Raw genomic sequence first — 11698 nt, 5'->3', positions numbered from 1 at the left:
TATCTATATTTTCTCTTCTCTTCATATGACAAGGATTTTAAAAAAAATTGCCATTAGACTTAATTCACGATGATGACTGCTAGCTAAGATTGTGAAAGTAAGATGTTGACATGATCAGTCCAATCAAACTACTGTACATATAATGTGATTTGACATCATTTCTGTGACCAATGATCTTGAGCCTTCTTGAAAGGGCACTTGAATTATAACTCTATGGTAGGACCCAAAGGGCTGAAACTTTAGATGTCAACCATTACTAAAGGACTGAAGCTAGGCGATTGCGCAAGGTCCCCATGAGTGACAGATTTCTGAGCCAATCACGGTGCAATGCTCCTATTTTCTGCTGGCCTGGCCCGCCCCACCACCACAGAAAGCACTGAGCTAGGCTGAAACACCTACATTTTGGAGCTGCCTTACCCAAGAAAACAAAAATGAGACCCTGGTTGTATGCAGCTTTATTAACTCAATTTTATATATATATATATATATATATATATATATATATATATATATATTACATTGTTTGCAAACTGATATGAGACACGTATTAATGCCAAAATAACATGCAAGCCCCACAAAAAAATAATATTTATTTAATTTTTTTGTGCAAAAAATGTGGGTCTCAGAGCCCCATCTGCCCTGAATGACGGGTCGCCACTGGTTATGATACAGACCATTATGTGTTGTATATTAATGACCCTGACACAGTTTGATTGCAGAAAAATTGCCAATTTTGCTTGTTTCGTTACAATTTGTTGACTGAACAAGAAGATGATGCAATCAAGAATGTGCGATCTATCGTCGCAGCATAATTTTCACTTTCAGACCGACGTTTCTCAATTCTCAACACAATTTGTTACACTTAATCAATGAGTTGGATACCCATGGTGCAATGGGTTAATGTACACAACCAACTGTGAGAATACATAATACATTAATCTCGTCATCTCTGTTCAATGGGGAAGTCCAACTATATGACATCACGACGCCTATAAAACGTTTCTGCACGGCATTGAACTGAAAACAACTAGAACACTTACATAGTAGTACACGTCCACAGTAGTACACGTCCACAGTCAAACAGCCGACGCGTCTAAGCATTAAAGATGCAAAGGTAAGTAACATTTTTCATATCTGTACGTCAGGTAAACAGAGATCATTTTCTTGTAATCTGCGGACTATAGTAGTTAAATTGATAAATGTAGAATAGAGTTCGATTGATATTTCCAAGAGCTCGGCTATGCTTAGTGAATGTACTGTGCTTTTAGACTACTGTAAAAAAAAAAAAAAAAAAACATATTGCATTGATTGTTGCGAGGTAGTGCAATAGTAGTCTCTCTCTGGAATAAAGACGTGCTCACTCACCAATGTTGCCGATATACTACCCCTTTTTTTTATAAGTATGTAGGCTATTTGCTTTTTCCCTGCATGTTTCAGCTGCAAACCTCAGTTCGCTGACTGGCTGATAGAACAGGTGCGGACCGAGCAATACACTGGTTTGTTCTTTATTGACAACAATAAGTTCAGAGTCCCGTGGAAACACAATTCTAGGAAGGATTGCTCCGAGGACGACCGTAAAATATTCAGGGTAAGGAATATATTGTGGAAGGTGGCCAGAGCTATGCAGAAAGTCAAGGCAATAGAGGCTGTGGTTTGATTGTGAACTGCAGCGCATGAATCATTACATTTTGTATGTATAATAATCTAATAAGTAACTTGTTATGATGACAGTTCAATTATCTGGTTACAGGCATGGGCAGTGGTCAGTGGGAAAATCAATGAGCATCCCACTGACAAGGCAAAGTGGAAGACCAACTTCCGCTCTGCACTGAACAGCTTGTGCAGGCGTTTCAAGATGGTGGAAGACCACTCCAAGGACTCAAACGACCCCCATAAAGTCTACCTGGTCATCAATGAGTGTAAGATCACTATGGCTTGTGTAACTTAAATGCCACAAGACTGTTAGCCTGCTGAACTAAAGCCTATACATTAGCTCAGGTAGACAACTTGAGTCTCCTCTTGCCCCAATTGTTTTAATGGCTTTATATATATATATATATATATTTTTTAAACAGATAACTATGAGAGCCCGCACAGAGAAGAAATCACTCTGGAGAACTATGGCCTTGACTGTGCTCTCATCCCTACAGAAAACACACCCCCAGGCATGGAGGTATAGTAACAGTACATCTATATTGAACCAGGAGCTGGATATTTAACCCAGCCCTGATAGAAACCATGATTCTAGTCTTCTTTTTTTTTAAAGACAAACTTATGTTAAATCTGTGAATGTATTTTTATCCCCCTCCACAACAGCATGATATACTGAACTTTAGCAACCTAACCTTGAACCCCCTAGACCTGAACCAACACACAGGTACAGCACCTCCCCACCTGTAGAAAGTAACTCCTTACAATGGGTTGTTAATGACAAATATTTTAAATACAAAATTCTGGAAAAAGCTTTCTAATGACATAAGACAACTCTTCCTTTCTTCTCAAGAGAATTCTATACCGGTACACACACACCACCCAGTGCCACCAGTCCTAGTACAGCAGCCATACTACCAAGGTATGCCAGGGCCATACAGCCACAAGTCAAGGAAATCCATACATCCAACTTGTTGTGTAAATATCATTTTACCATGTATTTTCTGTACTAGAAAATAAAGTGCATTTCACTCATGCAGTACAATGTAACTTATTTGATGACCTTTCCGATCTCCCAACAGTAAATCCGGATGCCCTGCTCAACCTGCCTGCCGCCCACTCATCCCTCTGGGATTTGGAGATCACCATCTCCTATAGGGGGAGCGAGATGCGAAAGACCCAGGTGTCAGGCCCCAGGGTTCAGCTCCACTACCAGTGTAATGCTCTCGAGCCAAACACCCAGCCCCTCTGCTTCCCCAGCACTGACGGGTTGCCAGACCACAAACAGGTGCAGTACAGAAGCCCACCTGATGCTGCTACCATTCACCTGCACTACTATCTGTGGTTCTGTGTACATGCCTGTGGTTTTCCAATATGTCTTTATTAGGGCTGTACGCTATATCGGTGAACATATCGGAGTCGGACGCTATTAGCTAAAAATGCCAACATCGGTATGGACCCGATGTCTAGTTTAACGGCGACGTGAAAAACCGACGTCAAAGCTGACGCGCATACCTATGACGCCACGTACAATTTTGCGCTAAACATGCAACACCGCATTCCTAACCTAGCCCACAATGTCTGCTGTGTGGTTTGAGTAGTTAACAAGTCAGGCAGACATTTAAAAGAGTAAGAACATTTCAGTGAGACAACTCAAAGGCAAAATCCATTAACGCCAACATAATGGCTTCATTGCCCTTGACAATCACCCGCTCTGTCGTGGATGATGTTGGCTTTCGCGACTGGCTGAGAACCGGTACACACTAATGTTACCAAGTGTGCTAATGTTCAGATGTTGCCCTACCGGAGTTCCACAGTAATAGCTTCACGACATGCTATGGAACACAGTTTGAGTCTTTGTGTACAAAAAGATGCACGTCAAATAACACTATTTGACGCGTTGAATAAGCTTTTCATTTGACACGTCAAATAATATTATTCTATTATAGAATGTTGTGTGTGTTGAATTTGCACGTGTAAGCCAAGTATCAGTAGCCCTGTCAAAGCTGTACAAAAGTCTGCAAACACCGGCCACTAACTGTATTTACAATACCGCATTATTTGTTTGACTGCAACTTCTGGGCTAGCTAGCTTTAGCTTGGTACCTAGCTAACACCAATATGACCAGTAGTGAAAATGACTGCAGTTTCTATTCTTAGAAATGATTTAGGAATCCTTGTGAGTAACAATTTACCTATTGAACTACAGTTCATGAAAATAAATGGCTAGCCAGCTACTTAACCCCTTTGCACAAAGCTAACGTTATAAGCAGCCAGCTAGCTTCATCTGGCTAGTGACGCTCGACCTGACCGTGTTGTGAAGCGAGCCACAATAGGGATTAGGCACAATAGTGGAATTTGCAGTATGCCTTCAAAATAAAAGTACCTAGTTGAAAGTGATGCAGAAGGTTACAATTGGTGGAATCATGCCATATTTTGACTAGATAATGTTACATTTAACAAGGATGGAATGTGAAGCAATAAAATGGGGCATCAGTCTACTCTGTGGCACCCACAGAACTCAACTTTGAAGCTTTAATGCAAATATTAGCATTGTAGCTCTTATCGCGTGACTGTGAAATCACCTCCCCAGTCAGCCTATGGTGTGCATTGACATTCATATTCCACTGTACAGCTTTACCTAAGGATTGGGGATCAATGAAATGGGGTAACAGTCAACTCTGAGGACGACGTTGGGAATTGAGTAATCAGACACCAAAACATCCGCGCAGTACACACTACCTCAATTGGCCCGACCAACCAGTGCTCCCGCACATTGGCTAACCATCTGCATTGTCCCACCACCCGCCAACCCCTCTCTTTACACTACTACTACTCTCTGTTCATCATATATGCATAGTCACTTTAACCATAACTACATGTACATACTGCCTGACTAACCGGTGTCTGTATATAGCCTTGCTACTCTTATTTTCAAATGTCTTTTTACTGTTTTATTTCTTTACTTACCCACACACGCATACCTTTTTCGCACTTGGTTAGAGCCTGTAAGTAAGCATTTCATTAAGGTCTACACCTGTTGTATTTAGCGCACGTGACAAACTTTGATTTGATTCAGTATTGTTTTTCCTCTGGAATATTGTTCAATACACACAGGTTGACAAATGTGTCTCAATTCAGTTTCAGAGTCCCGCAATAAGAGCTACGATGCTAATGTTCTCTGGGTATCACTGGGTAGACTGATACCCCATGTCATTGATCCACAATCCATAGGTAAGGCTGTACAGTGAAATAAGTATGCCCCCAATGCAATTCTAAAGTATAATGCATCCAGTGTGATTTCAACAGATTTGTCAAATTAACAACATACCAACTTCGTTTAGCATGATCTATTTAATTATGGCATAATTCTACAATTTGTATTCATTTGCATCTCTGTCAATGACCTAGCTTTCAAAATAAATGTAATGGAAAAGTCCACTTTTTTTTATTTAACCAGGTAGGCCAGTTGAGAACAAGTTTACATTTACAACTGCGACCTGGCCAAGATCAAGCAATACAGTGTGACAAAAACAACAGTTACAAATGTACAGTCGAACACAATAGAAAAATCTGTATACAGTGTGTGCAAATGAGGTAATAAAGGCAATAAATAGGCCAATAGTGGTGAAGTAATTACAATTGCGCAATATAAACTGGAGTGATATGTGCAGATAAGGATGTGCAAGTAGAAATACTGGTGTGCAGAAAAACAAATATGAGGTAGGTGGTTCGCTGGGCTGTGTACAGCTGCAGCGATTGGTAAGCTGCTCTGACAGTTGACGCTTAAACTTCAGTGAGGGAGATGTCTCCAACTTCAGTGATCTTTTTGCTATTCTTTCCAGTCATTGGCAGCAGAGAACTGGAAGGAAAGGAGGTGTTTGCTTTGGGGATGACCAGTATATATACCTGTCGGAGTGTATGCTACGGGTGGGTGTTGCAATGGTGACCAGTGAGAAGGTGGAGCTTTACCGAGCAAAGACTTTTAGATGACCTGTAGCCAGTGGGTTTGGCAACAAATATGTAGTGAGGGCCAGCCAACGAGAGCATACAAGTCGCAGTGGTATATGTATATGGGGCTTTGGTGACAACGGATGGCACTGTGATAGACTGCTATTTTCTAAATGACGTCACCAAAGTTAAGGATCGGTAGGATAGTCAGTTTTACAAGGGTCTGTTAGGCAGAATGAGTGAAGGAGGCTTTGTTGTGAAATAATAAGCTGACTCTAGATTTAATTTTGGATTGGAGATGCTTAATGAGTCTAAGGAGAGTTTATAGTCTTGCCAGACACCTAGGTATTTATAGTTGTCAACATATTCAGAACCGTCAACAAGTCAGAACCGTCCAGAGTAGTGATGCAATCGGTTGAAGCGCGTGCATTTCGTTTTGAGAGACCTGTGGCACCCTCAGACTGCCAGAGGTCCAGACAACATGTCCTCCGATTTGACACACTGAACTCTGTCTGAGAAGTAGTTGGTGAACCAGGTGAGACAGTCATTAGAGAAACTGATTTGTATGGATCCAGATTTTGCAGCTCTTTCAGAACATCAGCTGTCTGGATTTGGGTGAAGAAGTGGGGTGGGGGGGGGGGACGGGACTTGGGCAAGTTGCTGTAGGGTGTGCAGAGCTGTTGGCCGGGGTTGGAGTAGCCAGGTGGAAAGCATGGCCGGCCGTAGAGACATGCTTATTGAAATTATCATGGATTTCAGTGGTGAGTGTTTCCTAGTCTCAGTGCAGTGGGCAGCTGGGAGGAGGTACTCTTATTCTCCATGGACTTTAGTGTCCCAAAACGTTTGGGAATTAGTGCTGCAGGATGCCAAATTCTGTTTAGGAAAGCAAAGGCTAGTTTTTTCAAACTGACTATGTATTGGTTCCTGACTTCCCTGAAAAGTTGCATATCGCAGGGACTATTTGAAGCTAATGCAGTACGCCACAGGGTGTTTTTGTGCTGGTCAAGGGCAGTCCGGTCTGGAGTGAACCAAGGGCTATATCTGTTCTTAGTTAAATAAGCATGCCCCTTTCGATTTTTATTTTTTAAAGATGGCTCATTTATTGTGGCTAGCTTCACGTAGATGCGTCCGGCCACCATTAATCAAATACGAACTATAAATTAGGGTTATTTTAGATGACACTTAGCTATATAGTTAGCTAGCTACCTACTGAAACAGATTGTTATTTTGGTATGTTTTTGGGGAAGAACATTGTTTGCATCCATGAGCAAGCTAGTTTTTTTTTTAATGACCAGCACTGTAGGTGCACAAGACAATTTTCTAGAAGAAAAATAAACGCACACCTATTTAGGCGAGGTGCTGGCTAGCGGAGTAGGAAACTTGAAAATAAAGGAGAGCGGCACTTTAGGAGCTCAGATGCAAAAATGTAATATCCAACGTTTCAACAGCCAAGCGGTCTTCATCAGGGTATAATCACACACACTGCGGGATGACTCGTTTATATAGTGTCAAAAGACACAGGTGTCTAAACATGGCCAAGAGTGGCCTAATGTCATTGGTTAATTCTCAAATATGAACTTGTTTAAATTGTGACGTGCAGTCCTGATTGGTCAACAAGTTTGATTACATTTTAGGGTATCTGAGTAAATAGAAACGTATTTTGACTTGTTGAAACAAAGTTTAGGGGTAGATTTTCGGATTCCTTTCTCTGCAAATTGAACGAGTGGATTACTCAAATCGATGGTGCCAACTAAAGACTTTTTGGGATAGATAAAATATTTTTTTTATAACAAAACGACACTACATGTTATAGCTGGGACCCTTTGGATGACAACCTGTGCCGGTGTAAAAATATTTTGATGTGAGGCGCCATCCTCAAACAATCGCATGCCATGTTTTCACTGTGATAGCTACTGTAAATCGGACAGGGTAGTTAGATTAACAAGAATGTAAACTTTCAGCTGATATGTCACTTATGTACCTAAATGTTGAATATCCATAATTTGTGTGATTTATTTGAATTACCTGCACTCCAGTTTCACCGGAAGTTGTTATATATTGCTATCATGTTTTTTGGCAAGGGAAAATATCGCTATCGGCCAAAAATGTAATCGGTGCATCACTAGTCTTTATATGAAACTGCCTGGTTCATTCCCTAGCAATATACATTGCAACAAGACGCACTGGAGACGAGCGAAAGTTTATTTTATTCCAAGACTAACTTCTTTGTGCCTCAATTATACCAGATTGAATACACCAACTGCATCCTAGGAAGCATCCAAAGGGGTCTTCTCCTCGAGGTACAAAACACTGGTATCTATGGTTACCGGCAGGACAAGTGCCACGTGTTCTCCAGTACTAGCGACCCCAGAGAGGCACACCCTGAACCCAGGAAGATGCCTCAAAATGAAATGGTACAACTGTTGAGCTTCCAGCAGTACGAAAATGGTAAATATGGCTCACTGTCCGACACACTTTTTTTATATATATAAACACTCAACAAAAAAAGAAGCGTCCCTTTTTCAGGACCCTGTCTTTCAAAGATAATAAAAAAAAATCCAAATAAATTCAGATCTTCATTGTAAAGGGTTTACAAAACTTGTTTCCCGTGCTTGTTCAATAGACCATAAACAATTAATGAACATGTACCTGTGGAACGGTCGTTAAGACACTAACGGCTTACAGACGGTAGGCAATTAAGGTCACAGTTATGGAAACTTAGGACACTGAAGGTGCCTTTCTACTGACTGAAATACACCAAAAGAAAGATGCCCAGGGTCCCTGCTCATCTGTGTGAACATGCCTGAGGCATGCTGCAAAGAGGAATGAGGACTGCAGATGTGGCCAGGGCAATAAATTGCAATGTCCGTACTGTGAGATGCCTAAGACAGCACTACAGAGAGACAGGACGGACAGCTGATCATTCTCAGTGGCAGACTACGTGTAACAAGACCTGCACAGGATCGGTACATCGGAACATCACACCTGCGGGACAAGTACAGGATGTCAACAACTGCCTGAGTTACACCAGGAACGCTCAATCCCTCCATTAGTGCTCAGACTGTCCGCAATAGGCTGAGAGAGACTGGACTGAGGGCTTGTAGGCCTGTTGTAAGGCAGGTCCTCCGGCAACGTCCCCTACGGGCACAAACCCATTGTCGCTGGACCAGACAGGACTGGCAAAAAGTGCTCTTCAATGATGAGTCACGGTTTTGTCTCACCAGGGGTGATGGTCGGATTCGCGTTTATCGTCAAAGGAATGAGCATAACACCGAGGCCTGAGGGTCCGTCGGGGTCTGGGGTGGCGTCACAGCATCGGACTGAGCTTGTCATTGTAGGCAATCTCAATGCTGTGTGTTACAGGGAAGACATCCTCTTCCTTCGTGTGGTACCCTTCCTGAAATGATATGACAATGCCACCAGCCATACTGATCGTTCTGTGTGATTTCCTGCAAGACAGGAATGGCAGTGTTCTGCAATGGCCAGCGAAGAGCCCGAATCTCATGGCCAGTGTTTTTCAGTCTGTAGGAAGGCCTCTTCAGTGTCCTAAATTTTCATAACTGACTTAATTGGCTACTATCTGTAAGCTGTTAGTGTCTTAACGACCGTTCCACAGGTGACATGTTCATTGTTTATGGTTCATTGTTTATGGTTCATTGAACAAGCATGGGAAATGGTGTTTAAACCCTTTACAATGAAGGTCTGAAGTTATTTGGATTTTTACGAATTCTTTGAAAGACCGGTCCTGAAAAGGGACTTTTTGCAGTTTATATACACATTTCTCTAAGACTGTCTGTCAGCGCTTTGTCAACCATCAACATTTTTCAGAGCTGATAGCATTTAAGGAGAACAGACGAGGCTCTCCTGACTATACCATCCACATGTGCTTTGGTGAGAAGTTCCCTGACGGAAAACCCCTGGAGAAGAAACTCATCGTTGTCAAGGTAACCCTTTTCATGAGCTTTAAATCAGTAAGACAACAGGCAGAATACTAACATAACCAGACATGGCTCTCCAACTCTGTTCCTGGAGAGCTACCATCCTGTAGGTTTTTGCTCCAACCCTAATCTTGCACACCTGATTTGAATAATTAGCTGGTTGAAAAGCTGAATCCGCTTAGTTACAACTGTAGGTTCACACAACCCCAGAAGGGTCGCTCTCCAGGAACCGGGTTGGAGAGCCCTGCCCTAGAACAAACCTATATAGTGTGCTGCATATCCCATTTCTGAAATGGCTTCTCTTGTTTCTCATTCTCTCTCCCCTATTCCCCTTCTCTTCCAGGTGGTTCCCCTGATCTGTCGTTACTTCCACGAGGTGGCCCAGGAGGAGGGGGCGTCGTCCCTCCAGAATGACAACATCAGCCTGCAGATCTCCCACCACAACAGCCTGATGGAGCTCATCAATGCCACCTGGCCCGACGGCCCACAGCACGCCATGGGGCAGTACTTCTAGACCACCAATTGTACCACATCACCAGCCCTTATCTAGAACTGGTACCTCACTACTGTATCACTTAATTGAATCTTCCAAAAGGAAAGAAATACTTAGCAAGTGGATATGTAATGCAATTGTGTACGACTCAAACTTGTAGATCTTTGAAAGTCAAACAAATGTTGGTGTTAGAACAGGGCTCTCCAACATTGTTCCTGGAGAGCTACAGTCCTATAGGTTTTCACTCAACCCTAATCTAACACACCAGACTTGAATAATTAGCTGGTTGATAAGCCGACTCAGGTTAGTTACAACTGGGGTTGGAGCGAAAACCTACAGGATGGTAGCTCTCCAGGAACAGGGTTGGAGAGCCCTGTGTTAGATTATTCTGATCTATGATTTGTGTCATGCAGTAGTATAGACGATGTGTGTATATATATTTAAATATACATCAAATCGCTGTGTGTTCGTAATGTGTTCATGTATCATTTAGTGGTATTTTCTCTTCTACTGAATTCCCTTGTGTCCCTATGGGCCACACTTTAAACCTGTCTAGGTCGCTCAACCCTTCAGTCTGTTCTCTTTTGTATTGAAAAATCTGTTTTATTGTACTGAAAGTGAGCAAACTTCACCCTGGCATTGAAAAGCACTTTGTATAGTATTGCAAAACAAGATCAATAAACTTTGCCTTGTTTCCTTACTTTGGTTTACATGATTTTACCCAGTGAATTAATGAAATGTTTACTTTAGTACTGTATGTCATCCCTCCTCGCTATCAATCAAATATATAAGTAATTTTTACTTTAGCAGTTGTCAAAGTGCAACCCAGCCTAAAACCCCAAAGGGCAAGCAATGCAGAAGCACGGTGGCTAGGAAAAACTCTGTAGAAAGGCAGAAACTTAGAGGAACTAGGCTCCGAGTGGTGGCCAAACCTCTTCTGCCATCAGGAGATTTTCAGGCTACATGGCCATAAGGCTAGATCATCAAGACTTAAAATGTTCAAAGACCAACTGGGTCAAATAATAACCAGCGGTTATATAGGGTGCAGCTGTTTAACACCATAGTAAGTATTTGTATTAAATATAAATCCATTACCAAGTGTTGAGGTCGAGAGCAAGTCCCGGACAAAGTAACATGTCCAGTGACACCAGTTCCATAGTAGCAGGCAGAACTGTATATGACAGGGTGGCTTGGGGACAGCCAGGTAGTCCTGAGGCTCCGAGTGGTTACTTTGTCTAACACAAACGGTATCATTTTCACCAGTGCTGATGCAAGTCTAGTGGGGTCCTTTTGGCTTAAAAAAACATGCAGAAAACAAACCAATTGCTTTCATCTAGGAATGATTTTCATACTCGTCAGTTTTATAAAGTTGTCATGCTTCGGGTTGACTTTAGCCTTGAATAAACACTGACTAGAGTGTTTTTAAATAAATGATTTGAGATGCATAATACCCTGGGATTTCAATGGTGAAAAATAAAATGATTTTATTACAGATTGTACAGTCGAGTGGGACCTCCAGGCCCAGTCCGACAGTAAGTATAGCACAGAGCAGCCAGAGGGGGAGAGAACCCTCTCCACTGGCTCAGAGCAAACCATTACTCAGAGAAACCTACAGCAGAGTAGGTGAAAATTCCAGTCAATTCAGGTTTTAAAATGAATTCCTATGG

At 42.1% G+C, this 11698-nt stretch overlaps 1 protein-coding gene across 2 annotated transcripts; it reads left to right on the top strand.

The window, feature by feature from the left end:
* The first annotated feature begins 775 nt into the window (after positions 1 to 775).
* LOC100750228 (interferon regulatory factor 7) lies at positions 776 to 10731 on the top strand. Of its 2 annotated transcripts, XM_021600499.3 has the most exons (10): positions 776 to 1114; positions 1438 to 1588; positions 1751 to 1919; positions 2076 to 2173; positions 2317 to 2377; positions 2504 to 2572; positions 2733 to 2938; positions 7847 to 8048; positions 9429 to 9544; positions 9882 to 10731. In XM_021600499.3, the coding sequence occupies exons 1-10, from the start codon at positions 1107 to 1109 to the stop codon at positions 10050 to 10052; spliced, it is 1251 nt and encodes a 416-aa protein (XP_021456174.3). In that variant the 5' UTR covers positions 776 to 1106; the 3' UTR covers positions 10053 to 10731. The 2 variants fall into 2 exon arrangements, with proteins under 2 accessions (XP_021456174.3, XP_090086565.1); XM_090230439.1 differs by lacking the exon at positions 1438 to 1588 and having other exon boundaries at positions 929 to 1114.
* Positions 10732 to 11698: the final 967 nt, after the last annotated feature.

Source organism: Oncorhynchus mykiss, chromosome 1, assembly GCF_057628025.1.
Source record: "Oncorhynchus mykiss isolate SJ-2025 chromosome 1, ASM5762802v1, whole genome shotgun sequence".
Classification (NCBI taxonomy): domain Eukaryota; kingdom Metazoa; phylum Chordata; class Actinopteri; order Salmoniformes; family Salmonidae; genus Oncorhynchus; species Oncorhynchus mykiss.
This window is presented reverse-complemented; position numbering and strand designations above follow the sequence as displayed.